We start from the raw sequence: 26,154 nt of genomic DNA, 5'->3' as shown, positions 1-26,154 counted from the left end.
AAACAAATTGTGTAAATGGTAGTTTTATTGGACGTTTGTGAAAATAAACTTTTAAACACAACCTTCCAGGCTAGATGTAATCTAGCATAGCATATATTTGTCAGTGTCTGCCTGCAGCATTTATCTGTAAAGGGTCAATTAACTTATATATGTAGAAACAAAATCTATAACATAAGTAGTTCAAAGATTGAGGCAGTTAATGGTCTGTGGCCACACTTGCCTCAGACTATTAGAAGGAAAAGTCAAATATCAAAAATAAAGAATACTATTTCTGTGACTCCAAATTTAATTATTATTCATCAATAAACTTGTGACCTAAAAAAGTCATCTCTTTAGGGCATAAACAGTGCAGATTGTGTAGTGGTCTGGTCTAATATGAGCAGTCAGTTGGCAATGACATCAGTGCCTGAGGATTTATCCCAGGCTGGTTTTAAATTGGTCAGGTACTCGAACAATGCATACTTGACTCAAAGCTAGTTAGCACGCTGAGTTTTGGTGGGTGCTTGCAACAAACGTACAAAAGAATTATGTACAATTCCTATATTTTGGCTACCTTTCAGAATAGTGAGAATAATGAGAAGTGACAGGTTCTATACTACCAACTGAGGATCAGTAGAAAGTTACAGGTGAAACCTAGTGGGGGTCAAAGTGGAGAAATTACCAGTGCACCAATGACCAGCATCTAATCACTTGAAGAAGCTTATGTTTGTTTGTTTGTTTTTTCTTCTTCACTGCAGTTATACCAACAGTGTTGTCTATCTTCTGGTATGGCCATGCTACATGTTATGATTTTAGCACTTTTTCATATTTTTGTCTCACCTGTGTTTTATTTTTGCTCATTGCTGGATGTGCTGTTATGTTGTGATCTGTTTGCAAAGCAAGCCTACTGAATAGAGGTCAAATGTCTATTCTTTGTGTCTGCCTCCATCTCTATCTGGTGCATTATAACCAAACGTTATAAGAAACAAAAACGTTAGGGCACATTAAATCATTCATTTATTATATATCTGACCTCCTTTGTGAGATGTCTTAACTTTTTAGAAGCTTACTGTACTTCTTGTGCTCAGTTCACTAAAACCCCCAAGTACACCCAAAACTGACTCCTGACCAGTAGATTCTTTGACCTGGAGTTAGGAAATTGTTTGTTAAGGCAAGTAGCTGGGTCCTCTTTGTTCTGGATATGTTTTTTAGATGAACATTTTGCCCAGAAATGCTAGTGATGCTGTTAACTTGAACTCATAATGGGCAAGGGAGCTGGGTTTGATGGTGCCCAACAGGGGGATGTTGGTGGTCCCTTCTGGCATTCTGATCATGTACCTAGTGGTGGGCCTGGCTGGTGCCCATCTATATGCCAAGACCACACTGCTCATCTTTCTTTCTTTCAGGGTGGCACTCGCTTCTGTTTTTGAGAGATTCATTGCTGTTGTCGCCATGGTGGCACCAGTGCCTGCAATGTCAGCCAATAGCACTGGGTATGTGTATGCCAACTTTAAGCTGAAGGCCTTAAGAGGAGATCTGTGAGGTGAGTTTCAATGTCAGACAAGTGAACAAAGTGTTAGTACCCTTCAGAAACAACTTAACTATAATTTTTGGATTTTGGATATAATTAGATTGGTTTTTAGTAATTGAGAGTACAGAGCAGTTTTAATTAAAATATGTTTGTTTTTTAAATTATTTTACATAGGTTTCCTATGGAAATGGTTAATACTGGGTAATAAAAACAGGCTTCTAACCTCAGGTGGTTTCACATTGCACTACACCACAGGGACATTAATGAGCTTTGACACTGTCATTGCTGTCATGTTTAATGCATGGATAGGTATCATGGCAGGGAGAAATTATTCAGGTGATTTTTTTTAAACAGGTTGGTTTAAGCCACTGTCAGAGAATGTAACACTGATGAGGTTGAACACAGTAATGTTTTAATTCCTCTTCGTCTCTTCCGTTGACTGCTGCCTGACAGGAGACATGGAGCCTGTCACTAGTTCAGTCCCTTTTTCGAGCTTTAATAGATGTCATCTTCACAAGTGTTGGTGTTCAGCTCCTGTAACTGGTGAGAGACAGACATGCAGGCTGACTAGATTTAATACATTTGTATATACAGGTATTTATTATTTTTAAATCATCTGGAATTTACATTGGCCTTGTAATGCCAAAACTGTGAAATGGCTCATCGTCATAAGGTATTAAATAATCAATAAGGTGGAAACTCTTTTGTTGGAACCTGAGTTTCAGCCTTGTGTTGGTTTTTGCTCATGCTCTCATTAGATGAAAAGCTTAGTCCCTTTCTCTCCTTAGTTCAGAGCCAATCACAGGCATCTGTTGCGTCACGTATACAAAACGGGGCGGGTACATGCTGTCCTCCAATTGCGTTCAGCTATTTTTTGACGTTGCGAAAGCAGCTGGTCAAAAAACAGGCAGCACGTCTCATGGAGAAAGCCAGTGTTTACTCTTACCCTCACCCGGGCAGATTTTTAGATATTGTGTGATAGAGGAAACTTAGAGCAGTGTTAACGAGTATAGTGCTGAGAAACTTGTTGGAAAAAAGTAGAACATGTAAAAAAAGAAAAAGTACTCTTCCAGTTCTCTGCTCTTATTTTGTAAATTTGCTTTTAATTTATTTTCAAATATTTCTTTCACTATAGTCTCCGATTTCTGCTACAGTAGTGGCTGACACTACTGTAAATCTGACCTGCTTGTACAAGTACCCCCCCCCCCCCCCGAATTTCATGTAGTTTGGCTTTATTTTTTCTGGTCTCTGGTTCTTGACAGAGTTTCAAGAGACAGCATTTTGTCATTAATGAGAAGCCCTTAACATAAGATGTTGGACAAATTGGTCTATTTATTGGACAAGTGAGAGCGGCTAAGAGAAGTTCTCGTTTTTCCCGCCTTCACATGGCGAGCCTACCATTGCTTATCTGTGCCTTGGGAACCATAGTATGCTAAGTAATGCTGATCAGATATTACGTTTTATTTTGTAATGCTTTGTGACTATGTTGTTAAAAGCACTACAAATAAAGTGAACTGAAGTGAAACGTTCGTATTTAGCATCATTTATGCCTTGGTTGGTATTGTGTTCATGCTGTTGCCCCCTGCTGGTCAACTGTGTCCCATCCGTAGGTGGGACTATACTTGTCTATATCACTGACATGAAGAGTAGTCATCTCTTCACACTGGGACCTGTGGTTTAAAAAGCAGAATAAAAACAGAATAAATAATGAATACAGAGAAACATTTAGATTTTGGACTTGAGATGGAGTTGGACTAATTTAGATAGGTTGCCATCAGTGTCACTGTTTATGGAGTGCTTCAACACTGCATGGTGGAGGTGGAACTTGTGTGGCTCACAAGGTCCTTAGCAATAGTGTGCTGCTCTCAGATGCAATGAGCCAGCTGATCTGAGAGAAAGGACCCACCTTACTTTCTGCATGACCACCAGTGGGCAGGATGGGTACTCGATAAGCCTGTGTTACTTGGGTATGCCCAGAACTTGGGCTACTCTACGTATGATGTTACACCACTGATCTCTGAATTAGGTGCATACAATTCATGCTGTCTCTCAGCTGGTCTGAACCTAATGATGTATGTATGTATATATGTATGTATGTATGTATGTATGTATGTATGTATGAAAGTAAATAGAAAGAAGGTAAACAGAAATGTATACAGAAAATTAATTTAAAAATTATTTGTATGTTTTTTTTTGTAGATTTGCATGCTTTTTATGAATTTGATCTACTGGATTTAGTAACTAATTATCCTTTTAATGATGCTCTCTTAATCTAAATTCTATTTATCAGAAAGTACAATAAATGAACAATTAACATTTCAGACGTATCCACCAAACACGCTGACGTCTGACGTCTTCAATGCCAATTAATTTCAAGTTATTGATCCTGTGACCACTTGGTGGCGACAGCAACAATGCTACAAACGCATCAGATACTTTATTTTCACTTACAGTATTTTGGCAGATGCTTCTTATCCTGAACGACTACCATATTTATCAGTATGACAGAATCTATGCTTCCTTCGAGTCGAACAAGGCGTAGACCACCTGCTCTACAACAACACATACTTTTCCCATTAGTTTGAAATTGAAGTTTATCTCTTATGTTATATCCTCAAGATATTTGCTCATTTTCTACTAGATTCCATTTGAGTGCTCTTTCTGGAAAATGTCGGTAAGTCAGGAACAAATGTTGAGAATGAACAAATAGGTATGACTCATTTATATAATACATTTAGTGCATTGGTTTTGGCATGTTTTTCAGGCTAAATTCCATCCATTAGAAAATGTACAACCTAATGTCTACCTTTAGGGGCTTCGGTAACCCCATAGAATTGAGCCGTCTCTGAGGTAAAGGTGAAGTTTGTGAATTTAAAAGTGCGAGTGGACTGATGTGAATGCTGTCTCAGAAACGGTCGCTTTTCTTTGAACATATAGCATATCAAAATGACAAATACTGAAAAATATATATAATGAAAATTATATATAATATACTATATAATATTATATATTATATATATATATTATATATTATATATAATAATATAATATATATTATATTATATATAATGGAATCGGTATATATATATATATATATATATATATATATATATATATATATATATATATATATATATATATATATATATATATAAAGATGAAAAATGTCATTTTTGTTCCTACATAAAAGAGGAAACTATGCAGAGAGGAACCAGAGCACTGTTATATTATCTGTTTCAATATTTGTTAACCTTAGTAAGTCGGTAAAATGCAACTGTGAACTTGCGCTCCGTTTGTTTCAGTCCGTAAAATCATTCGTGTAGTTATAATTCCAGAATATAAGGGCGTTACACCGTTGCCACAGTGACGTTCTAGGGTATCGCCTCGCATGCTGCCGCTTATTCTGGCTTCTGAAGCGTGGTGTCGCCTGCTCTGAAATTTAAAACCCCACAAGGTTATGAAACAGGGGCCATTTTGGTTCAACTGTGTACCGTCGTGTGGGAATCCCACGCCAGTCTTGCGTAGGCTGAGCCAAAATGTCCCACCCTTCTGCAGTTCATAGTAACCTTTCCTAGTAAACCTTGGGGGAGGGATATACGAGGGTTGTCGTGCTATTACTTCTTTCTGACTTCGGAGGAAGACTAAAATGGCCTAGCCGTTTCGGGATATTTTGCAGATGTCGCATACATATTCGGTTGTTTATGATAGCCGAAGTATGTTGCACGCTAATCAAGGAGTTTCATGGCGGTGACGATGTGACTGAAGATGGGAATTCCAGCGGTGAGTTAGCTAACAACCAATAAAACGGCACGATATGTTTTTGTTAGCTACCGATAGCTATCGCACATGTAATGTTTGTTAGTTATTTATGGGTGATCTTAATTAAGTATGTAGCTAGTTAAATTACCCGCCTGGATTTTGCTTGGTAGTTGCGTTTTGCTGTGCAAAATGCAGTCGGTGTGGTGGTAAAAAAAGAATTCATTATAACTGCTGTGACTCCACTATGGCAGACTCCAAAGTAGGATTATTAAAGCAACGCGTATTAGCGTAGGTCCGTACTTTTGGATCGCTATGTTAGTATCGCAAGCACGGCACTGACTGCAAAGCGTTCAGAATAGCTTTGCTTGCTATACCTTTAGCAAACGAAACATTGGAAATACTGCGTCCATGCAGCAGATCAACAGCCAAAGTTATTAAGCTGCACTTGTGTATAGTTAAGATGATCGTTGCGAGCTACCTCGCTAATATCATTCATCGTAGCCGATAGTGAAGAGCTGACGGTCCACAATGGCAACACCAGCTACATTAAAATGTGTTATATTTGTCCACGAGGTCATGTTTCAAAAACGTTTACCATATGTAGTGGCATATTGATTACAACTGAACGTGACGTATTCGTTTGGCAAAATTATATTTTAAACGCAGTGAGGTGTGCTGAACTCGACGTAAATTATTTTGGCTGGGTACAGATGGAGTTAAAAATGTAGTGGTCAGCCATTGATTTAGTAAAGTGTTTGGACTGAGGGTGTCATGCGGCGCTCTGTTCAGTTCTCTTACATTTTATCCAGTGAAGTGGGGTCTGATGTAGTATAATAACGGCGCAAGATTTTGCCACAATGGATTTCAGTGGCTAAAAGAATTTATCTTTGTCACTTAGTGACCCTATGATAAAGGCCTCAGATGCTCATAATTGTTAATAGATTTTCATTTCGATAGTGCGCCTTATTATGGTGGGCAACGTTTCATCTCATTCTGCAATATTATTCATAGGCTATGGCATGATTCAGAACAAATACATTTTCTGAAGAGTACTGGGCCCTAGGAACAACAGGTAACTTGATCTTTCAAAGCTGTCGAGAGTTGAATTGTTCCTGTTCTTTCAACCCATGGTAATGAAAGAAATAACCGAGACTTAACAAGACTTTGTTGGGGTTTTTTTTTGGGGGTTGTTTATTAGGCTTATCATTAATAATAAGAAGTACTTGAACAGTAGCAAAGCCCCAAAAAAGACTGACCCCTTTGCATTAGCAACAGCCTGTTGGCTCAGCCTTGTAGATATCTAAGCCATTCCAGTAGATATTGCTGATGTTAAATCACTCATAATAAGAGAACACAGGCATGTTCTTAATGTTGTTTGTTTTTGTTGACACACAACTTAAAAAAGAGAATAAAGTACTGAAAAGCACATCATTCCTTTTGCTCAGCAGATTATGCTCTCTTTCAAGGTCAGGAGGCTGATTTCCTGAATTAATGCTGGGCTGGGCTGGAATTTGAGAACATACTGAATTTGAAGCCTTTGTATATGTGTATGATCATTACCATGGGTTGCAATGGTCATGTGTTTGAAGGGCATAGTATCTACAATCTGCCTCCAGTTGCAGGTCTAAGAAAGTGGAAGCCCACTATTCCTAGACTGAGGAGGCAGTGACATTGGACTTCCTGTCACCATTCCTGCTTGGGCTGCCCAAGACAGATAGGGGGGGGAATTAACAATACCAGGAAGTGAGGCCATACTTGATGAAAAGGGGTGGGTTTCAGGTTACTGTATTCCAGTTACCGTCTTAGACTGTGTACAAGAATGCAGTCCAAAAAGGCAGCATCTTCAGAACACAATGTGAGAGCTTATGCTGTCTTTGAAAGGTGAAGGTTTTTGAAATGGTATCTCCGATGTCACTGTCTGGCCTATGACCATAGCTCAGATATATTTGCTTGTTTTGAATTGTGTGTGAGATGCTATACTAGCTGCTTTCCAGCTGTTCTAAGAGTTCACTGAGAAAGGGCAGAGGTACCTAACAGGCCGTCCTTGGCCCATTCCACCCAAAACTAAACCTCAGAACCCCTGCAAAAATCTCACACAAGGCCCTGACTTTTATCGGTGTGGCAGGGCTAATGACGGTCTGATTCTGCTGGGTTCTGTGAGCCACCTGATTGTGTCCCCCTCTTTCTCTGTGAACACTCCTCAGTGTACACAAACAGACCTGCATTGCTGGTATCATGCCTGTGCCCGCCCCCTACACTATGATTCATCAAAGTTATCTGCAATATTTTCACTCTTCGGCTATGTGGAAATGTGTCTATGCTTACGATCATTGAGTCTTGATGTTCATTCTAGAATGTTTAAGCATTTTGTCTTGCTACTTACAGGGGCTGCAGTGGCTAAGTCTGACCCAAGACTTTTGAATCAGGTGACTGACATGCAAAGTAACCAGTTTCATACCTTAATAATTTGCCTGAGGTGTGTTTTTGTAATTGCTGTAACCTGTTGTTCTCTGAACAACTTTGTTATAGGCATAAACTCCACTGTAACACAGCATATCCTTTGTGATGCTTTTGTGTTTTTGTTTAAAATGGCAGTACTATTTCAATAGCAAGTTTACAAAGCTAAAACATTCCACCCTCATCTCTGACTAGCAATGTATAATTCAGGAAATCTGTGGGATAATTAAATCTTAAACATATGTGGCCCCGTCTTTGGGGGTGTGGGGCTGGTAAAAAAATAACTGGTGCTAACCAGTGGTGAACTAACTACTAGTGAGTTGTAGAGAAAATGAAATGCATCACTATAAAACTATGTTTAAGACAGACATTTATTTACATATTTTTATTTATGCATTTACCACTTTGTGGGGTGGTTGTGCTGCTCAGTAAGTGGATACATCCTCAAATAATCTGATTTGACTATCAGATATGTTGTTCATATTATTTATATAGACCTCCATAAAATGTTTATATATATATATATATATATATATATATATATATATATATATATAAATCTCATTCTAGCCAATTGTTTCACCTGATGCCTTGAGGTAGCTGAAAAAGACAGTGAGGCATGTTAAATTGTGTGTGCGGGGGGGTGATGAGGCATTATGTGAACTTGGATTCATGATTATAGCAGATTATATCTTGGATTCATGGGATTATTGTTTCACATCAACATTTGCTAGATGTTTTTTGTCCTGTGTAGCAGTTTGTAACCAGTGCTTTAGCATAGCCCAGTGATCTTGCTTTTAGTTTATCTTAATTGAAAACAGTGAGTTGCTGTTTGACAGTCACACCCAAACCTTGATCTGTCATGCAGGTTTTGGCAATGTACCTTGCAAGTTGTAAAATGTTCGTTTTTTGGGTGTAGCAGTGTTGATTTGCTAATGTAATACCAAGAAAAACCTGAGTGGACTCAAAATTGAGGCTTTGTCTTGGCCATAGAACCTTTTCATTTAATGTGATGCCTAATGTTTTGCGATGAAATTCAGATTTGCTTTTATTTGGAGGTTCTGTATGCTCAGTATGTTCTCAATATGCCTTCAGAATAATAATGTACATCACAGACTTCTCAGGGTCATTTGTTGCTACTTGCCCCAGTGTTCACAGTCCCAACCGGCACACTTAAGTCCTGCAGTCCACAAATGCTCATGCAGGTGAGGACTTCAATGCTGTTGGGTGTCCCATTTCTTATTATCACAATCAAAGAGGTGCTCATAAGCACCGTTACTGTGGCTTTTGACAAGCACCACAGCGAAGTGGCTTCAACAGTCTCTTTCCTATATTATGTAATTTTGGGTTATCCAGATGGATCAGTTTGTGTCAAGCAGTCTCAGCATTATGGCAAAGAAGAAAATATTTATAAGCGAGTTAAATGCATTTCTCTACTGATTTATTATTAGTTGTTAAGTATTATTAGATATGTAATTCTTAATAATTTGATAATAATTTTAGGTTATTGTCAGGTACTATACAGTCTGTCCCAATGTGTGTGCTTGTAATCTTGAGTGCTCCTCTGTGCATCATGGGTCTGCATGCTGTTGCATGTCACTAAGCTGTGGACTTTGAAGAGAACCACAGGGGTTAGGGCACAGTTTGGGACTGGGCCTTTTAATGGTTTGGTCCACTATGTTCCTTAGCCTGGTAAATATGGTCTGGACCACTATCTCCCCTGTAAATATGGTCTGGTCTGTTACTTGCCCTGGTGTAAAACAGTCTGGCCTGCTACTTGTTCCAGGGTTCATTCTGATATAAGTGCTTTTGCCTGAGTATGTGTTCCTCATCCCATTCTTCCTGTGGTCCCATCCTGTTTTCTGCTGACGCTGAGGCAAAGCTTGCATCTCTAACTAAACACAAAATGTGTTGACTTGGCTGCTTTCTGAAGCCCTCGCTCATCGGAATCTCTGCTCTCCAGTGTAGCGCTAGTGCTTGGCCTTTGGCATGACAAGTGTGCTCTAATATTTGCTTTGTCTGTGACACACTCTTGTCCAGGACTTTGTGTGTGTAAGGCAGTGATCATCAGATCGCAGAGATCATCAGATTGGCTCATGCAAAAAATACATTTTTTTGGGGGGGGGGAGAGCTGTTGTAGGCAGTTTTTAAAATCAAACCAGAGTCCCATGAACACACTCCCTGTTTTGGCTTTAGGGGTTTGAATTGACAGGAAGCCATCCTGTGCTATGTCATGTCCATCAGGAACATACCACAGCACTCTCATTACCTAAGGACATGAACACAACTCGATAAACAAAAGCCATACGTTCACCACCCCATTATTCAAAATACATACTCACTGGTCACTTCATTTGGCATTAGGTCTTAAAGGTCATGAACAATTTATCAGCCACCCTCAACTCAATTCATCACTTGTCAGTTTATGAGTACAGGACCTCTGTTGACCCAGATAGTATTTGAGTACTGGAAGGTTCTCAACATGCCAGTGGTACTATGGGCTATGAGTGTCCCTGTCATTGCTGGATTTTTATGTGGCCAGAAATTAACCATTGATAAAGATCTGGGGGATGTCTTCCATACATTGCACAAGGCAGCAGATTTGCTATACTTTCTAACTGTATATGTATGAGTGTGTATAGAAGTGAGAGGTAGGTACATTTTAAACACCCCTTTTGGGGTTAAACTAAATACTGGCAGTCATAATCCCCTGGACTCTGGTTCACCGCACAGATCTCTTTGCTTGTATGCCCAACTCTGAGACTTCCTGTTTTGTTTTAGGTTCGGGCGTGCGGTGCCTGTGAGACTGGGTAGACGGGCTCTCAGAAGAGCCTGCATGACATTTCTCTAGTACTGCTGCAGAGGACCGCTGTGCAGGTGAGAACCAAGGTCGCCGACCTGAATGCGTTTTAATGTTTGTCAGCGTTGGGTCGCTACAAGTTCTTTTAAGTACAGTATGCAAGCCTGTGCCATTCTTAAAATGCAGTAGTGTTTTCCTCACTTGAGCGGTAACCTTTTCAGTGGGAGACGCTTTTACAACCACCTTTTGAGAGTTCCTCCATGAACTGTTTGGATTTTATGCATGTTTGCACTCCTCCTTTGGCTTGTCCCATGGAAACACACACACACACACACACACACACACACACACACACACACACAACCATTCTTTGTGTTTGTTGCTTTTCCCCTCTGGGTTTCTCTGACATCTCACTTCTTCCCTACCAGGTTTACACTGCACTGGACAGAGCAGTGCCTCCTGACCCATGGAGAATTACTTCCAGGCCGAGGCCTTTAACCTGGACAAGGTGCTGGATGAGTTTGAGCAGAACGAAGGTCCGTAACCCCTCGCACGTAATTGCACGCCGCAGGAGAAGCAGCGGATAGGGTTCAATCGCCCTGCTTGGCCTGTACACACACAGCGATGGTTGGGTAGACAAGGAACACAGCTGCTGATGGAGGTGGGGGGTGTATATCAAAATGCTGTTTCTCTGTGGAGGCTCACTGAGTTCAAGGGCAAACCCAGTTGTGCAAAGTGAATCTAATGAAAAACAAAATGCATCGTAAATATGTTCTAAATATGAGTGGGACTAGAAGCCGAGTTTATGTTTAGCTTTGTAAAGCATGGCCACGTCAGGCAGGCTGCGGTTGCTGGTGGAAGCAGTCTGCAGTCTAAATGGGGCTAATTGAATTAGCTTTTCCCCCAGGGCTCCTGACTCTGTTTTTCCTTGAGGGTTTTTGTTTTATTGGTGTCACACAGCCAAGTACATGCAATATACCTGGTAAAGGTTAATTTATGTGTGCAGTATGCAGGGTTATTTTACAGTGTGTTTGTTTTGATGATTTGATGGCAATCTTTGCCATCAGTATGTTGGCTTCAGTTGTTGTGTATCCACGATATTTGTGGAATACTGAAAGGCGAATCTTGAAAGCCCTGCCATCCGCAGGGTCACACTCACACTAACCCTCTTAGAATTTCCATTGAGTATTGGAATGAATGCATGTCCTGTTTGACATTGATCTCTGAAGATTAATAGGGGTGACATAAAACTATCAAACAGGCCAGTGAAAAAGCAGGAAAATTGGTGTGTGTGCGTGCAAACACGCGCGTGAGTCCCTTGCTGTTTGTGTGTATGCGTCTTTGTCTGTGTATGCATGCTTGTGTGAGTGAGTGTGAGCTTGTGCTTGCTTTTCTTTTTAAGGGGGAAAGCCTGCCCACATTCCAATGCATTCATGTGTCAGCTTGACGGATGGATCCCAAGGCGAGGACCAAATTGGCCCACTTCTCAAGAAATTCCCAGTCTCTGTTGACCTCGTTTCCCAATTTATCTGCCATTTGTTTCATCCTTCTCTCTCATTTCTCAGAAACAGTTTTCCTGCCTCAACGCTAATAAGCTCTCTCATTGTCTGTCATTTTCCTCAGATGAAACAGACACCCCCACACTCGCTGATGCAAAATGGACTCAGATCCTCGCCCCACCAGCTCACCTCCTGTCCTTGAACCCTGCTCTGACCCACACTGACCTCAGCCCACGGGACAGCCCTCTCAACTTCAAGCCTCTACTGGAACCTCCGACCTCTGGTGGCCCGTCTCTGGCCGAGGTCTTGGTGCCAGATGTTAAGCAAAGCCTGGAGCTTCCCCCGGAGGCCCGGAGTGAAGAGCGCCCAGCGGACGTCCACAGCCCACCTCTGCTACAGCCCAACATTGGCAAGCTAGTGAGCGCCGACGGCCAGGCACTGGCCTCCTCTCCATCCACCGGGGCGCTCAAAAACAGCTGCTTGCCCGGGCCGAGCTGCAACGGTCTCGTTGAGGTCTCGCAGGCCAGTGATGATCCAAGCCCTGCTGCTGCACATTGGCCTGACTCCCTGGGCATAGGGCCTAGAGGCCAGAGGAAGAAGCAGGGTGAAGGAGCTTGTTTTAACAACACTCATTTCTCTTTTCCTGAGGAAGGGCTTGGGTGTGGGGCAGCGTGCTTGAAGAATGGAACCTCATCAGCTGAGTCGGAGGCCACAGAAGCAAGCAAGAGCGATGACGGTGTATCCGTCAGCTCAGAGGAAAGCAAAATGGGGGAATACAGTTCCGCGCTTCTTGAAGGGAACAGTTCTGAGACAGTGGAAACAGTTTTGCAGGAGAACTGTACTGGCCCTCCCAAGATGGTGGCAGACAAAGAGTGTGGCATGGATGCATTTCGGAATGGCAGACCACTCGAGGCTGAGAGGGAGAAGGACAGCCAGGTTATGTGCCAGAAGCAAAAAGAACTGGAGAATCATGAAGATTCCCTAGTTGAATCACCACATGCGGAGAGACCTCAACCCAATGGCCTGGTTGAGGAACGAGATGGAGATGGATATGGCCTGCCTCTAGCTCCTTCAAAGGAGGACTCTGTGACCGAGGAGAAGGAGATGGAGGAGAGCAAGCAGGAGTGTTGCGAGTTGGGCCGCGGCGGCCCTGAATTGGGAGGTAAACTCAACAACGGGCGCCTGCAGCTGGGCAGTGTGCCCTATGGCGGTGCCCGACCCAAGCAGCCCCTCAGCCTGAAGCTGCAGATACCCCGACCACTCTCAGGCCAGGTGCAGAATGAGCTGGGCTCCTTGGGCAGGAACAAGAACCTGCAAGCCCAGTGCAGGGTGGCTGCTGGCTCCGAGTCGTCCTGTGGGGTGACGGACTCTGGGGCTGGGAGGGTGAACGTTGAGAGTGGGGATGGTTCCTCGGGCCTGCACGACCCATTGGAGAATCCTGACAATGACCTACAGGCGGGCCAGCAGGGGGTGCTGTCAAGGAAGCCTTTCAGCTCCCTGGGGGAGGTGGCGCCTGTGTGGGTGCCGGACTCCCAGGCACCCATCTGCATGAAGTGCGAGGTCAAGTTCACCTTTACCAAGAGAAGGCATCACTGTCGGGCCTGTGGCAAGGTAAGGATCTTTTGTCCTTTCGTTTGGTTTGGTATATGTTGTGTGATTATTACTTTCGCGTTGCTGTTTGTAACTAGTAGCACCAGATTACTATGGGAACTAACCAGTATCTTTGAACGTGAGCTAGTTTGTAAAAAAGCAATGTCCTCAATTCCCACAAAAAAAATGCCACAGATAGTCATGCAGAGGTTGTGGTGTTTTTTTGGATGTGTGTTAATTGTGGCATCCCAAGAACTGCAAAGTTTTAGAACTGAGAGGTATTCAGAGGATGTGTAAAGTAATTGCTGCACAGTTCAGGGGCCCAAGAAATTGCCCAAGGGCTTCTGGGGGAGCAGAGGATGCTGACGCCGCACTTTAAAATAGCTTCTCGGCTGCTGGCCTGCGCTGTAATTTCCCGCGGCAATAAACAAACAGTCTTTGACTCTGTCAGGGTTGCAGGCAGAGACCAAAAAGACAATGACCGAAAAGAGACAAGGCTGTGTAACGATCTCCATGGACACCGACACTGTTCCTGCCCATGTAAAGGGCACAGTGCTTGTTGGTGTAGGAAGCTACTAAATGGAGAGAATTCCTCTGTTTTGCACAGACCTCTTCTCAGCATTCACATGATTTGTACTTTTGACTAGACACCCACACAAGAGGTGTACGGGAGGGAGATTGGAGATGCTGGTTATTGTAAAAAAAAAATATTTTGACGTATGTGTGTGTGTGTGTGTGCGTGTGCGCACAGGTTTTTTGTGCAGCATGTTGTAGCCTCAAGTGCAGGCTGATGTACATGGACAGGAAGGAGGCACGGGTCTGTGTGATCTGTCACCAAGCTCTCCTGAATGGTGAGTGATCTTAAATAGGTCCTGGATTGTTACGTCTACCTTGATGCCAAAACCATTTGTACGTCAAAGATTTGTTTCTTAAAAACAGCTCTGGATCCACATTGCCATCCTCATTACACGTTGTTGTTGTTATTGATTTTAAAATGACTTAAATCTAGACTTTTTGTAATTATACACAAGTTTTTGTCATTGTGGTCTAAAAGCACTTGTCATGTACATTGAGTTGCCAGTTTATTAGGTACACTTACTTTGTACCAACAGGCCAAGCTCATTCTGTGTACTAGGAGGTACAATGGGATTAGAAGTTATTAAGAAGAAAAATATATGAAAGATGAATCCTTATATGAAGCGGTATTTTTTTCACTTGCCTTCCTTAAATGTAATGGAATTTATTTTGCCCATGTCAATCTCAGGTGTTAAGTATAATCTTAATTTTAAAAGAATCTTGGTGTTATCATATGAAAAATAACAAAATGTATTGAAAAATTACTATGTTGTTAATTACAAAAGAGACTAAGACTTTAGGACTCTGATCCTGGCTACGTTTGATTGGTTAGCCACTTTATCGCAGCTCATTCCTTGGCAGGGTGAAAATGCTACAGGAGCAACAATTGAGTATTGGGACCTTAGGGAAATTTCTGAAGGTTGAAGCACCAGTTAATCAGATATCTTGATGCAGTACTTGTCCTATTGGAAAATAGCTTGGTGCCACTTGTCTTGGGCACTCTGCTACTTCACATCTATTTCTCTGCTTGCTTCATATGTATTTATGGAGAGAAATGACAAAAATGCCACTTTTATCCTTGACAAGCGATAAACCGAGTTCCCGGATCATCCTGAGGGGTATGGAGGGGGGAGGGAGGAGGAGGAGATTAAATCCTTTGATCACAGGTTGAATCTTCCTTTCATTCCCTCCCCTCAGCTCCGTCATGGGAGAACTCCGCAGGTGGCTGCACCCAGAGCCCAAACCCTAACAACCCAGCGGAGTACTGCTCCACTATTCCCCCTCTGCAGCAGGCTCAGGCGTCAGGGGCCCTCAGCTCACCCCCACCCACCGTCATGGTGCCTGTCGGGGTCCTCAAGCAGCCAGGCATGGATGGTAAAGCACTGCTTTTCTGAAATTGGTCACAAATTTAATCAGCCATGTGGATAAAAGTGATTGAAACTAGTTAAGACTGAATAGAATGGTGTCATTTACATATTATTTGCACATATTTACATATTATTTGCATGATAACTGACCCACAGTAGATTATATTAGCAAAAGAAACATTCTCAAGTGAACTATTGGTTAATATTGTAATTTGACTGTTAGGATTTTTACACTAACACCAAAATCCAATTGATTAGCTCCTGATTTGTGCTACGGACTTCTGCATGCAGTCATTGTTTGCTTTGGTTGCTCCTCTACTAGGTTCTCTCCCTCGTGAGCAGAGGCGGGTGTGGTTCGCTGATGGGATTCTACCAAACGGAGAGACTGCAGACTCCACTAAAGAACCTAGTCCAGACCCCAACCCCTCCCAGCCCCTCAATGTCTCCCAGTTCTCCAGCAAATCCCAGGCAGCCAGCCCACTGGAGGTGGGCATGATCTCCACTCAGGCCTCATGGCCAAAAGCAGAAGCCATCTGATTGCAAATGCAGTCCTTTCTGTGTCTTTGAAGTGTTTTCACTGCCCTGTTGTGGTTCTGAATTATGGATTTTCTTCCCTGTGCCCTGCCGTAGGCCATCCAGGCCACTGGGGCTCAGATGAGCAGCCCTGTGGGTAGCTCAGTCAGCCTGATCCCAGATGACGGCCTTCCTCCCATCCTCATCTCCACAGGCGTCAAAGGAGGTACGGGAGGCTACATCACAGGTGCTTGCCCATCCTCACCAACTCGGCTGCCTCCACTCTGCATGCCTGCACACGCGCGTTCACATCTATCTGCATCTGCCCCCCCCCCCCCCCCCCCCCCAATCCCGTGTATGTGTGCACATGCCATTGGTTCTTGTGCTCGTGTGTAAGTGGTGCATCTCTGCAAATGGGGTCTCTCTTGCCTGGCTGACGCATGAAGGCAGAAACCGAAGCAAAACCTCCTGTGCGAGTGGGGCACTAACCCTCTGTGCCCTACCTCTACAGACTACGCTGTGGAAGAGAGGCCATCCGAGATCCAGCTTCTACAACAGCTTGAGGAGGGTGGGCCGGACCCGCTCGTGTTCGTGCTCAACGCCAACCTGCTCGCCATGGTTAAACTGGTCAACTGTGAGTGGACCCGCCGGATCCCGTCGGCTCTTTATTTGGATTAAAAAGTTTGCACCATTGTCTGTTACCCGTCTTGATTGTGGTGTAGGCTTTGTCGTCTTAAAATACTCTGTTTTTGGTGATTGTTTTTTTTCCCCTTCCATCAATGTGCAGATGTAAACAGGAAGTGCTGGTACGTGACGACGAAGGGCATGCACGCTATGGGCCAGGCGGAGGTGGTGGTACTGTTGCAGTGTCTCCCTGATGAGAAGAGTATTCCGAAAGATATCTTTAGTCACTTTGTGCAGCTCTACCAGGAGGCCCTCACAGGTAAAACCAGCAAAAATCCACCCCCCAATACTGAGTACCATAATGCTGAATCCTTCCACCTCCACACCAGCAAATGTACTACACTGACACCAGTACAACCACACTGCAAAATCAGTGCACCTCTACCCTTGCTGGTAAAACGGACACAAAATAAGACGGAGGCATGCGTGAATGCTGCTTCAGCAGAAGGCCTTTAGCACTGACATCAGGATCTCCATCACACGCCACCGCACAGCTTGGCAGAAAGTCCACGTGACGGCAATGGCTATTGTCTCCGGGGACACACGATCACAAAAACAGTAGCCAGATCGGCCATCTTGTATAAAAACATGTTATCTGTCTACTCTGATTCAGTGACTCAGTTAACCCGCGAGCTGACACGGGAGAGCTGAGTTTGCTGAGGCTTTGTCTGCCCAGTTCATTCTAGCATGTTTTTCTTCATGTATACACGCGTGTGTATGCAATTTAGCATTTCTGTATCACAATTTGAATATGCAAATTTGAAGTGCCACTTCAGCAGTATGTTTACAAATAGGGCTGACTTAAATCTCACCAAAAGTGCTAAGTTTAAACAACCCACTTTGCAGCTCATCTCAAATACTACATGCTTGCACAGGTGACAGATTGTCATTAGCCAGTTTACATGACATTGCTAGCAAATGATAATTTATTGCTGCTACTATTATGTGACTATTATGCATATTATATTCCATTTATGCAATTCACTTGATTGGCCAATGCTTCCTCATCTGTGCTATCTTTCTTTCCACTTGGGGCCACAGGGAACGTGTTGAGCCACCTGGGCCATTCCTTCTTTACGCAGAGCTTCCTGGGCAGCAGGGAGCACGGCGGCTTCCTCTACGTGAGCCCCACCTTCCAGTCCCTGCAGGACCTGCTGCTGCCCAACCCGCCCTACCTCTTCGGCATCCTGGTGCAGAAGTGGGAGACGCCCTGGGCCAAGGTCTTCCCCATCCGCCTTATGTTACGCCTGGGAGCCGAGTACAGATGTGAGCAAGTGCTTCTTCTGCCTGTCGAACGTGGGTGGGTGTAGGTGTATTTGTGTGGGTGGGCGTATCGGACCTTCAGGAACGGGTTTCGGTGCCATTTCATCCCTGCAGCTATTAAAGGGGTGGCTGAACAGAACAAACGGTGAATAAAAAGGGCAAACAATGCATGGATACTGGTAGCAGCTATTTAGCATGGTATAATTAGCATGCTAATTGACTGTCTTTTGCTTTGTCATTATAAGTAGCATTAGCATAATGGGCCAAAGCTGAATGGGAGAGTGGCCCTATTAGGACAGGTGCTGGGTACCTTTATGAACTTATTTCATTACTCTTGGTTCATGGTGCTATAAAGATGAAGGAAAGAGATTCCTATTAGGGTGGCTGTGTTTATGTTGAATTTTAATGGGCACCGATGGGGTTAGGCGTTTGGGCAATCCATGGGGAACCGCAGCCCTTTTCTACCTTAGCTATGCCTTCCCTAAACTTCCCTCAGTTAATTAAAACACTACAAAACCTCTGAATATTAAACAGCCCAGCATTAGAACTGACTTCTAGAGTAGTGGAGCAAAAGCAAAGCTGCCTGTCATTTTGGCATAGACCTTAGTCAGTTGCTGGCGTGTTCTTTCAAGGTCTCTATGCAACACTGAACACCAAAGTTGCAGAAGATGAACAGCAACCATTATGAGCTATTGGCTGTTTGCTGAACAATGCAGTATATTATAGGGTTCCACTTAACAGCTCATGGCAGTCCTTTGGGGGAACAGACACAGGAAGTGCTGGTGGTTCTTAAGGATTTGAAAAGGTGTCTTTGACACCACACCCTCCACCATCCCTCTGAGACAGCTCACTGTTTATCTTGAGCTAATCCTTCATCTTCTGAAGAGATGGAATATATAAACAAAGTGTGTCCCCACCACTGAGGTTAAACTGCTGAGAGCTTAAACTGTGAAACTCAGCTCTGACACTGCTGGAGTTAGTTTGAAATGCTACGTTGTGGATCTTGTGTAGTGTCAGCTGGGTAAAGAAGCTTCTCTTGGGCTTCGCTGCCTTACAAAGCTTCCACGGCTTCCATGGTGTCGTCGCTGGTGCTATGCTTTGAAAAAGCTGTTCTCCCTTTCTCAAGCATGCTCCATAGCAATTGTGTAAATTAGTTTAGTTGTTTTTTTTTTTTTGCCACTGTGTTGCAGTCTACCCCTGCCCGCTGTTCAGTGTGCGCTTCAGAAAGCCCCTTTTTGGAGAGACTGGTCACACCATCATAAACCTGCTAGCGGTAAGGGTATTCTTGTGTCAGTTTGTCCATCTGCCTTTTGTTGACTAATATATTTTGAAAGGGGGCTCTGTGTTCAACTCCTCTACAGGATTTCCGGAATTATCAGTACACCTTACCAGTGGTTCGAGGTCTGGTGGTGGACATGGAAGTAAAAAAGACCAGTATCAAGATCCCCAGCAACCGCTACAACGAGGTGAAGGAGGAAACCTCCACACCTGTGTGCCATGTCTGATTGGTTTGAAAATGCTGTCAGTTAGCTACTGGGGCACATGACTTCTTCAGCAACATTATCTTCTAAGAATGTCATTTGTTTATTGTTGGTACACCACGTCTTTTGTTATTTTGCTCATTTGTGCTGCCCGTGATGGTGTTTGGCATTCACCCATAGGATTTGCTCACCCATGCTGTCTTGCTGAAAAGACCTTACCATTGTGTGCCTCTCTGTGTCCTCTCACAGCTCATGAAGGCTATGAACAAGTCCAACGAGCATGTGCTGGCCATGGGTGCGTGCTTTAACGAGCATGCAGACTCCCACCTAGTCTGTGTGCAGAATGATGATGGCAACTACCAGACACAGGCCATTAGCATCCACCACCAGCCTCGCAAGGGTATGCTACCATTTTTCTGGCTTTACTAGGAGCAGGGTTGATTTAAAACTTGGACTTCCCTGTGCTTCAGCCCAGGGGCCTCAAATAAATGGGGTCCCTGGATTTGCTGTTTTAATGTGAATGGCTAAGCTTCATGCACAAAGACCAATAATTTTTTTTTTTTCTTCTTCATCATTTACATGATGAGCTCAAAAGATCTACTGATTTGTGGCTGTATACAATGCAACGTGAAAATTAGTTAGCTTTTGAGCAAAATGCCCAAAGTCAGAAATTACAAGAGTTGATGGAAAAGAACACAGGGTTTTTCCTCCAAAAAGCAGGGTTTATTTCACCATCAAAGTCTGAGGAGTCGAGGTTAGTTAACCAACCCGTGAGCCCCACTAGCTAAGACATTAATATTGATTTGAATGATAAAGGTGGCTGTGGCTATCACAGAGGAGCCAAAGCTGGTGGATGAGACATAGGATACAACTAGCACTATTATGTTAATGCTTCTATCATCCAAGCCTGTGTCCACTGCTGTTATCGTTGCCACAGAGGACATGGAGGCCTTGGTTTTACCAACTGGTGAGAAGCCTAATTGCAGTGCAGACATTAGAGCCAGTGACCTTTACTGCATGGACCCAGGTTGAAGGGCCAAGTGAGGTAGACCACCGCAGTTGTGCTTACTGGGGGAAAAAAAGGGCCAGAATCTCATCAGCTCACTTTTATGCCTCTGAGTGTAAATATAACTTTTAGAAAAAATTTTTCAAAAATGTTCTTTACTCTCATATTAAGCAATGGTGAATGTTAACTCGGAGAGTGGCTGTGTTACTCTCCCTCTCAAGGGATTGGTTTTGCATGCAAGATGTGTGGAGAAAACTGAACATTCGAACCCAGTTTGTCAAAGTTGCAGTGACTGGAAGCGTGTGTGTGTGTATATATAATCTCTGGAAGCATGCATATATCTAAATATGTATAAACATATGCATATTTATTAAATATATAAGTATACGCATATTGATTATTTTATTGAATCTTCAGTGATGGTTATTGGTTCTGCTGATTATCTCTGAGCTATCGCGTTTTCTGTATTTACTATGGTTTGGATAATCTGTCTATATTAGTCCAGAGGGAACTCTGTTGTATTGTGTTGTTGCATTATGCTGATATTATGCATACCAATTTTGGGGCCCACAACCAGCTGTAGCCCCTGAACCCACAGACAAGTTAAATCACCTCTGCCAAAGAGAGGATCCTTAGTTCAGCATCCAAATCCTTGCACTCACCTTCATCCACTATTATATATTTCTCACTGCTGAGGTGCCCCCAGCTTGCTCATCATGTGCCCAGATCCAGATTGCTGTAAAGCAGCTGTAAATCTGAATGAGAATGAACCGTCACGTCTATGATTCTGACAATTATGTTGTATTGTCAAACAATGTCTATTGTAAAAAGTGCCATGTCGACAAAATTAGACTAAATTGTGTATCAGGTGAATTCAGTTAGAAGCTCTGGAGTCAGGACATGCTGCTGGAGGGTGAATAGTGGAATTTTCCTGCACATAGGCCTTCTGTAAAGGTCAGCAATTGGCCTCTAGGCGGCTTTCCGGGCACATTGTGCAGTACTCTACTTTCTGGTCAGTCACCAAGTGTACATGCATTTGATATGGCCCTGTGATGGTCCCAGGCACACGTACTGTTACCCGATCAGTAATCTCACTGTTTGGCCTGTGTTTAAAACAAACAGAATGTTTGTTTATTTTCTCGCTGTATACAGCTGAGTGATTTAGCCTGTTCTTAAACTCTTCTCAGTGACGGGAGCTTGCTTCTTTGTGTTCAGCGGTGCTTTGAAGGCCTCGTCCGGCTATCTAGCCAAGACCAGCATTGTTGAAGGTACTGCCATAAATGATTAGTTCTCTTGTGCAAATATAGGTCAACCTAACTCCCTTTGGAGTGCAAAGCTGAGCATAATGTCCTCTTAACTCCTGTAACCCAGGACTCAGACTTAATTGTATGTTCTTATGCCTCAGACAAGTACACCTGTCCAGGCCTGGTGTTTTGGTCTTCAACTTGCAGTACAATGTATTTAAGCTTTAATCACTATGGACTCCAAACTCTGGAATTCTCTTCCTGAAATTCTGAGAGATCTAAGAACTATTGACCTGCAGTTTTACTGAGAAACTTGACATGTTTATTCAGTATTGCTTTTAACTAGGTTTTTGTCAATCTGTTTAATTTTATTTATTGGTATGTTTTTTGTTTTTCTTTGCATTGTTTGTTTTTGTAAAGTAATGGGAAAATGTCCCTTGTAGATGGAGTTATGGTGCAGATTACAGCAGAAACAATGGAGGCCTTGCGTCAGGCACTGAGAGAGATGAAGGACTTCACTATTGTCTGTGGGAAAGCTGATCAGGAGGAAAACCAGGAACAAGTCTATATTCGGTGGATAGAGGATGATTTAAATTTCAATAAAGGGTTAGTACTCCACAATTTGATCCTTAAATACTGGAAGGACCATGTGGTTGGATCACAACTAAAAGTTTCACTGACTGGTACAGAAAGATTTCATTACTCACTACTCATTTTAATTGAGAAACACTTTTTAGGTGTACATTTGAGTCTGTTGCCATGCACAGTTTTTAGTGGCCAGTTGTCACCCACGTAATATTGGCTCAGCAGTGGTCATGTGATCAGAAACTGACCATTGAAGTGCTTCAAATGGTGTGTCAATGGATGGTACAGTCTATGTATTCCCCTCTCACATCTAAAAGTCCCTCCTTACTATCTTGTCTCCAATTAGAGTCATCAGCCCCATTGATGGAAAATCTATGGAGTCTATCGCTAGTGTAAAGATCTTCCACGGCTCGGAATACAAAGCCAATGGCAAAGTAATCCGCTGGACAGAGGTTATTTGTGTTCTTTCATGCATTCATTCATTCATTCTATGTCAAGGCTTATTGAGGATCATTTCAGTAATACTGATTTTCTTTTTTATGCATCATTAATGTATTCTGAGATATAATTAATTGGGTTGTCCTAGCCTGTATAAAGAACCAACCCCCCACCCCCCCTTTCTGTTCAGGTGTTTTTTCTTCAGAGTGAGGATCAGCCCAACAGCCTGAGCGATCCAGCAGAGCACAGCCGCCTCACAGAGAACGTGGCACGGGCTTTCTGCATGGCTCTGTGCCCTCATCTCAAACTGCTCAAAGAGGACGGCATGGCCAAACTAGGCCTGAGGGTTACACTCGACTCTGACCAGGTGAGGGCAAGTCTGCAAACTCGGGCCTTAGGCCTGTTGTGCCTGGGGCCTAATCTTCAATTTTTGATAATTCCATGCCAAGCCTAAAAGACTTTATTCCTCGACTAAGTGATATGTAGGTTTACTCTGGTTTTGTCAAGAGCATGTGCTTTTGCTAAAGTTTTAATTTCTTTTATTTACTTGCAGGTGGGCTACCTGGCTGGCAGTAATGGGCAGCCACTGCTCCCGCAGTATTTGAGCGAGCTGGATTGCGCCTTGATCCCTGTCATCCACAGTGGAGCATGCCAGTTGAGTGAGGGTCCTGTGGTCATGGAGCTCATCTTCTACATCCTAGAGATTATCTCCTAAAGAGGAATGTTATTCTCTCCCCCCGGTCTCCTCCCGTCCGATGTTCTTTCTCCCACTATCTTTTTCTCTCTCATTTGCACTTCAAAGATCCTGAAAGCCGTGTTGGGGGAAAATGTAAGATGCAGCATTCTTCCAGACCATCTATGCACCACAACCCCGACAGTGCATCTCTACAGGGGTCTCAACCTCAGACTGTGCTGTGTTCTTTCTCCTCCACTGTGGAAGCCAGAGCAGGAGCCCCTGAGCAAGATCTCGTTGCAGTAAGCGGAACGTACCATGCACGATAGGGGGCGAACCCTCATGAGGTCCAGAACCTAAGTGGAAAAAAACAATGAACCATTGGAAGCGGTGAACTGCAGGAGGAAGACCTGCTCTGGGTGAGCATTCCTTTAGATTCTGCTGCCCAGTACCTGGAGCTGGTGTTTAGCAGGAAACAAGAGAGATGGACAATGCTGAGCTTCAGTCTCACCTCTTAGCTTTAAAAATCACATGATGCTTTATTTTGACCAATATGGACCTTGTATGGACCTTTCTCTTGAACTGTTCATTTACTTGTTCACAAGGTAAATTGCTCCAAAGCTGAAATGATGTAGCTTCATGACATGCAACCATAGGATGGGAGATGGACTCGCAGGTGAAAATGAATATGGCGCATGTACAATTTATTTATGGAGTTGGTTACAAATGGAATGTTGTTACATAGAGGTTCTTGTCAACTGAGGCTGGCTTACAATAAGATCCACTGGATATTTCAAAAGTCCTTCCAGAAGATAACCAGGATGCAGTACTTAAGGCATTTGACAAAGGAACCCCTTTCCTAAAAGGAATATACTGCAAATATGGATTAAAATCATCCAGTGGTATACTGGCCCCATTCTGTTTACATTTTCCCAGAAGAAATGGTATCTGATGTATGACTAGTCAAACAAAGGTTAAAACGCACATCTATCTTTGGGATAATTTAATTGAGGTCCATCCCATCACCTCTCATGTGAACAGCTCAAGTCTGTATGACAGTTATCAAAGAAATTTCCCTTTCATATAAAGATTATATGAGAAATAGACTTATTTGCAATGCAGTGCACTGGAAATTAAGCCATTATCAGGAAAATAACGGATAGGGATGATGAGCATTTGTAATCCGTCCGTTGTCCACTGATTGGATTTTTGATGTGTAGATACTGTGTGCCTGCTGCATAGACCAGTTCTGTCAGGGTAAGAATGGATTTCATTGGCTTCTTTTCCTGGTGTTTTTAAAGATCACGTCGTCATAATGGAGTATCCTTCAGTTTTTTTTTTTTATTATGTTTGATGGAGAAGGAGAAAGAAAAAAGTTTTAGCAGTTGCAGCTGTTATCGAGACACGTTCACCTCATGAGTTTGTTACGGACTTGCAAAGAAGGAAAATTAAGTTTTGGGCTTTTCTTGCAGGAGATTCACTCCAGAATGGAACGGTTATGTCAATCTTCTCACCTGTAATGAAGGCAGTGGATCTCTGGTGACCAGAGGTTATCTTAACATCAGCATGACTGCAAGGGACCATTTCCCTACTTTTTTTCTCTAAAGAACATCACTGTGGATTATCCCTTTTTAAATGGGGCATTCGCTTTAGAGTATATTATAGAAGTGTAAAAAACTGGTGACGTTCCATAAATCAGGAATTTTGGATTCCAAAGTGTGAACTGTGGCTCCACAGAAATATTAACCCTGTGCTTCCCTGTTAAGGGATATTAATGCTCTGTATACCTTTTGTCTAACACACATGATTCAGCTTCTCAAGTAAACCCTTTAGAAGCTGGGTCAGAGAAGGGATAGCATAAGATGGAGAACCTTGGGTGCCCAGCACCGGAGTTGGCAATCAATGGTTTATGGTAACCTGAGTCCCCTTCATTACTTCATGTTGGCTCCTAAAAATGGTAACTGAAATAATACCGCAACATTGACAAATCATGGTCAACCTTTCAACCTGAGGAAGAGAACTTCCACTAAAAAAGTATTCATGATTTGTAATTTTGCAGAATCGTATGGCAGTTTCAGATCCTGGTCAGGCAACCCTGTCTACAGCCAACTTTAACAACCAACACAGAACCCACGAACAACACTGAAAGGCAGCCCAGAGTCTGAAGCGGCTGGATGTTTGCAGCAGAACAGTAGGAGATCGGTCACATTGTTTTTGTGCTGGTTTAGGGCAGTGCTAAGTCTGGAAGACCCCTTTAGCTTGCAAGATGAAAGGCCTCACACGGAGGTGGCACCCAATAGTGTGGTGCAAAGTGACACTTTAGTAGTTTTATTTTTTCCCTGTTCTTTTGGTATTATTTGAGGTATGCAGTACTGTCTATTTGAAGTGTCTTTGGGTTGGTTGGTTTTTCTGAAGACAGCAGAACTCCATGTATTATGACAAATGGGTGATTGCCATAGGCAAAGCAACATAACCTTGTTTGCATTTTGACGGTATTTGTGGGGAAATATGGAGTGGTGAAGAGAATGTACAAAATCAATCTGCTATCAGGGGTTGACATAGAAACTGAGATGAAATCCTGTTAAATACTGACGTTGGTAAAATAGTTAAGTTTCAAAAATACATAAGCCAAAAAAAAAATAAAAAATTGTCAGTGAAATGACTATCAAAGCCTGTACTATATGTAAAATAAAATTTTTTTTTTACATG

General features: G+C 42.9%; 1 protein-coding gene and 1 long non-coding RNA gene across 7 annotated transcripts; both read left to right on the top strand.

Annotated features, from left to right (window-relative positions):
* The first annotated feature begins 5,020 nt into the window (after positions 1-5,020).
* zfyve9a (zinc finger, FYVE domain containing 9a) lies at positions 5,021-24,762 on the top strand. 6 transcript variants are annotated; one of them, XM_027030577.2, is made up of 21 exons: positions 5,021-5,290; positions 6,281-6,341; positions 7,655-7,695; positions 10,508-10,603; positions 10,955-11,062; positions 12,150-13,636; positions 14,367-14,466; positions 15,389-15,565; positions 15,881-16,044; positions 16,189-16,297; positions 16,583-16,705; positions 16,859-17,014; positions 17,797-18,021; positions 19,209-19,291; positions 19,380-19,484; positions 19,749-19,899; positions 21,693-21,773; positions 22,193-22,355; positions 22,681-22,786; positions 22,963-23,139; positions 23,326-24,762. In XM_027030577.2, the coding sequence occupies exons 5-21, from the start codon at positions 10,993-10,995 to the stop codon at positions 23,485-23,487; spliced, it is 3,639 nt and encodes a 1,212-aa protein (XP_026886378.2). In that variant the 5' UTR covers positions 5,021-5,290; positions 6,281-6,341; positions 7,655-7,695; positions 10,508-10,603; positions 10,955-10,992; the 3' UTR covers positions 23,488-24,762. The 6 variants fall into 6 exon arrangements, with proteins under 6 accessions (XP_026886378.2, XP_026886336.2, XP_026886360.2 ...); XM_027030535.2 differs by having other exon boundaries at positions 16,189-16,318; XM_027030559.2 differs by lacking the exon at positions 6,281-6,341 and having other exon boundaries at positions 16,189-16,318.
* A 32-nt stretch (positions 24,763-24,794) lies between these two features.
* Positions 24,795-26,150, top strand: LOC118241642. The gene is made up of 2 exons (XR_004776255.1): positions 24,795-25,402; positions 25,505-26,150. It is a non-coding gene; the product is annotated as an uncharacterized LOC118241642 (long non-coding RNA).
* The last annotated feature ends 4 nt before the right edge of the window (positions 26,151-26,154 follow it).

The sequence above is a fragment of the Electrophorus electricus genome, chromosome 7, assembly GCF_013358815.1.
Source record: "Electrophorus electricus isolate fEleEle1 chromosome 7, fEleEle1.pri, whole genome shotgun sequence".
NCBI classification, from domain to species: domain Eukaryota; kingdom Metazoa; phylum Chordata; class Actinopteri; order Gymnotiformes; family Gymnotidae; genus Electrophorus; species Electrophorus electricus.
This window is presented reverse-complemented; position numbering and strand designations above follow the sequence as displayed.

What these genes read in the sequence shown, in the direction of transcription:
- zfyve9a (XM_027030543.2), top strand. Translation starts at nt 10,993, where the DNA reads ATGGAGAATTACTTCCAGGCCGAGGCCTTTAACCTGGACAAGGTGCTG. An exon ending in TGAGTTTGAGCAGAACGAAG is followed by an intron (nt 11,063 to 12,149) that starts GTCCGTAACCCC and finishes CATTTTCCTCAG; the next exon opens with ATGAAACAGACACCCCCACA. An exon ending in AAGTAATCCGCTGGACAGAG is followed by an intron (nt 22,787 to 22,962) that starts GTTATTTGTGTT and finishes CTTTCTGTTCAG; the next exon opens with GTGTTTTTTCTTCAGAGTGA.